General features: G+C 56.8%; 1 protein-coding gene across 1 annotated transcript; it reads left to right on the top strand.

The window, feature by feature from the left end:
• Positions 1-879: 879 nt before the first annotated feature.
• Positions 880-3645, top strand: KVR01_013541 (uncharacterized protein; the record flags this gene model as incomplete). Its single annotated transcript, XM_044789470.1, has 5 exons — positions 880-1598; positions 1674-2038; positions 2325-2421; positions 2992-3165; positions 3240-3645. Exons 1-5 carry the CDS (start codon positions 1153-1155, stop codon positions 3643-3645), a joined length of 1488 nt encoding a protein of 495 aa, XP_044637469.1. The 5' UTR covers positions 880-1152.
• Between the last annotated feature and the right edge of the window lie 348 nt (positions 3646-3993).

Raw genomic sequence — 3993 nt, 5'->3', positions numbered from 1 at the left:
GCATCGGCTCGTGGAGGCCACGTAACGTCACTCACGCTCCATATACCTGGGCTTCCGTCAGTCTCATCACATTCGGGCTTGAGGACAGTTCAAACTCACCATCCATCCTTCAACGGCTTGTCGTTCACCTCGACGTGCTCCGCCCCCAAGTCATTGCGTAGCTCATCGAGAGCCTCGAGAAATTTATCACTGTCAATACCCTGGGGTATGACCGGGAGTCTCTGCCTCTCGTTGAGCGGCTTCGTCCGTGTTTCAAAAATGGTCTTCTTTGCATCGCGGGCTTTGTCTAGGAGGAACGGCGGTATGCCAGAGTGAGCATCTGGAAGAACGGGCACGTCCGACTTGGCTTCTTCGAGATACGGTGTCATGGCTGTGTTTGTGTAACTGCGTTGCAAGCTTCTGCTACACCATGTAGACTTCAACGATGTATCATATGTAAAATGCCTAGCTACGATTCAAGGTGGTATAAATGTATGCTGCACGGATAGACGACACTACTTTTACCCCGCGAGGAGTTACGACTCCAATGCGGCAGACATGGTATCGGTCACTGCGGTCGCCAAATCTATTCCCCGCAGATGTGACGATTACTATTGCCAGTGGCGTTAATGTGGTGCGCCCCATTCCGGGAATAATGCTGTTCCCTCGAAGAAGAGTTGAAGCATACGCAGTCGAAGGTGTTACATTTGCGGTTCGGATCGTACTGCGGGGATCTATAATGCGCCGGGTAGAATTATACTCTTGTGCTGGAGGACTCGGTCAAATATGAATCAGCGCCACTTGGCAGATCCGTGGGCTAACCATTCGAGATTTAGAAAAGGAACCTTCATCAACCCGAGTTGATCTGTCAGTGATACGGGAATCCGCGTATCACCCTGCAGCCCAGCTTTGCGTGGTGATCTGTCAAAAGAGGCTTGTCCCGCTCGCGACTTACTGTACCAAGCTGGCATTATAATGGCAGCACTCCCCGGCGTCCACTGGCTGTAAAAGATGACTGGCCTATACTATTGCAGGTGTCCTCGCATCAGCGTGCATATTCGCATGAACCCTGATGACCAGGCGAGGGGGCCTTGATGTCCAGGACGGTGTCTTTGAAAGGAGGCCGCAGCCTTCCCCACAGACGCCGCTTCCGGGAAGACGGGTCCGCACGCCATGATTGTCTTGTTGATTTCATCCCTCGTCCTTGTGCTCGGTTTCAGCCTTGACAGCGGTCCGTCGTCCACTGGCGGGCAAGGAGGTGAGATGGCTGAGCACAACGAGAAGTCGCGGCGGGAAACCCTCGCTGCAATCCCTGAAGAGGACGCAGACGAGGAGTATTACAACGTCGAAGACGTCCACCCGGGCCCTGTCGAGCATGAGGATGGTAAAGATATGCTTGGTGACCTGGCCCGCTTCCCGGCCGAGCTGCGGGTCTTAATATACCAACAGTACTTCTTCGGCGATGGACTTTCGTGCGATATCCGCCGGTCTACAAAAGACATTATTCGTGATTCAAGCGGTGACAGGGAGGACAATCTGACAACCAAGCCATGCACGGTGGCCCACTCACTGTCGAGCAACATCAGTGGCGTCTCCCTACTCCAGACGAACAAGCGGATGTAAGCTCACCAACCAGCCAGCCTACCCCCAGCCCGCCGGCCACCATTGACACCATCCTGTCCCCCGCCCGGCAGATACGCAGAGTCGCTCCCAGAGCTCTACGCGCAGGCGCGCTTCCGCTTCGACAGGCTGTGCCCGCTGCAGCACTTCCTGAGCGCGACGCCGCCGTCCAGCCTGCGGCACGTGCGGGCGGTGCGGTTCGAGTGGGTGACGTACACGTTCATCTACGGCTCGGACTACGTGGCGACGTACGTGGAGCGGATCTGGGGCCCCGTGTGGGCGAGGCTGGTCGGGCTGGAGGGCCTGCGCGAGCTGACCGTGACGGTGAGGCCTGGCTGGGCGGGCGGGTGGACGGTGCTGGGGGCCGCGAGGGAGAGGTGTGAGGAGCTGCTCTTTGGGCCGGTCAGGAGGCTTGAGGGTGGGGGTGTTGTGTTGAGGTGTGAGGCGTGTTGATGGTGGTGAGGCGGGTGGCGATGTTTTGTTGGCGAGGACGGTGTGGAGTGGGTTAAAGACGGAGCAGTATGGATGGGCCGACTCCAGAGCTGGGTAAAATTAGTTGTCAGACGTTTTGGTGGGTGCAGTTGAAGCTATCACGAGAGATGCAACTTTCCAATAAGAATCATTGACGGTTATGACTACTTCTTAGTAGGCTGGCCAGGATGCAGCAAGAAGCAAGTCTGCCCACAAGTCGGACGAGTGCTCTGTTTTAGGCTGTTTTCTCTCAGGGGCCGAGCCCCTGCAATCGACGACACACAGCACATCAGGCGAGGAATGCTCCCTGGTTATCTTGTGCAGGTGCTTAGCCGGGGATGTACGAAGCATGTAGGACTGGAATGCAGCCAAGCTGGAACCTAAATAACGATGGACTTCAGTCCTCTCGTCTTCTGGCCTGTCCACCAAAATTCACATCTCCAGAGGACCCTTGATATTCGAGCACCAGTAACCCAGTACCCAGTACCCAGTACTTATCACAGGCATCACATTACTGCAGAGACCAGCTAGCCGGTACCTGCAGAAACAAAACCCCACACCTCGGCAGCATCCGAGCTAGGCCCTAGCACTCGGCCGGTTTCAGTGGGTGATCCTCCACCTTCGCAGCCCCCGACCGACGGCCCGCCTATTTTCGCCAGTTCTCGCCTCGACGACCTACCCATCTGCCCACCAACCCACGCACCCCTTCATTCATCTTCTTGCAGTACATTCTTTCTTGGCCCCGCGCTTGAACAGTATTCCTTTTACTTCTTCTTCTTCTTCTTCTCCCGTCCTACTTGCTCCGGTCCAGCGCAGGCGGCACCAGAACGTAACCGAAATGGCACGCCGCCAACATCTGACCTTGACGGTCCTCCTCGTCTTCTTCGGCTTCCTCACCTTCACGTACTACATTTCCTCGAGCCGCGAGTCCGCCGCCGACAACTATGCCGCCGCAAACTTCCCCAAAGACTCGACAGAGAGCCTGAAGCAGCAGGCGAGCTCGGGCTGGTCCCCTGGCGAGGTGGACTTTGGGCTGGGCGACAACATCCTGAAAGGTGGCGCCATCGCGCCCAAGCTGGGCAACGAGACGGCCAAGTAGGTCGCAGCTATCTTGCAGTGCGCGCCGTCCATACGTGACTTGACTGACATGTTCTTCTCCTCTGCAACAGGCGCGAGCTCGGCCATGCCACGTGGAAGTTCCTCCACACCATGATGGCGCGGTTCCCCGAGAAGCCGACCCCGGACGACCAGGTCGCCCTCAAGACCTTCATCACCCTCTTTTCGCGCCTGTACCCCTGCGGCGAGTGCGCCGGCCACTTCCAGAAGCTTATCGCAAAGTACCCGCCCCAGGTGTCGAGCCGCAACGCCGCCGCCGGGTGGCTGTGCTTCGCCCACAACATCGTCAACGAGCGGCTCAAGAAGCCCATCTTCGACTGCAACAAGATCGGCGACTTTTATGACTGCGGCTGTGCCGACGACCCGGGCAAGGCCGCCCCCGAGGGCGAGGGGGCCAAGAAGGCTGGCGGGGCCGAGGCGGAGCTCAAGGAGAGGGAGGCTGCTGCGCCGGCTGCGTAGATGGCCGTGTTGTATGACTTCTGCATAGATCGGTGTCAGAATGTAGTAATTTCTACAGGTGTCGACATTTTATGGTTATTTAGGCGTTCCGGGCGTGTCTACAGGCACTGGTGGTCGCTGGGGGCCGGCATTGCATAGCCACAGTTCAGCACATTGCACATCTTGAAGACGTTGAATCTTATGCCATGAAAATCTGGTTGATAAACTCAAGATCAGCCCATATTTCGCAAGAAATCTATCCCTTTTGCAATGCTCGAGAGTTGGCTGTTTCATCTCGGCCACCCATAGCGAATGTCAGGAGATTTTCGCAGACGAACGAAGCAAATGCGCTCTTCGAGAAGGTTGGAA

This window comes from Diaporthe batatas (genome assembly GCF_019321695.1).
Source record: "Diaporthe batatas strain CRI 302-4 chromosome Unknown Contig00028, whole genome shotgun sequence".
In the NCBI taxonomy this organism is placed as follows: domain Eukaryota; kingdom Fungi; phylum Ascomycota; class Sordariomycetes; order Diaporthales; family Diaporthaceae; genus Diaporthe; species Diaporthe batatas.
Note: the sequence above shows the minus strand (reverse complement) of the source record. Positions and strands in the feature narration are given on the sequence as shown.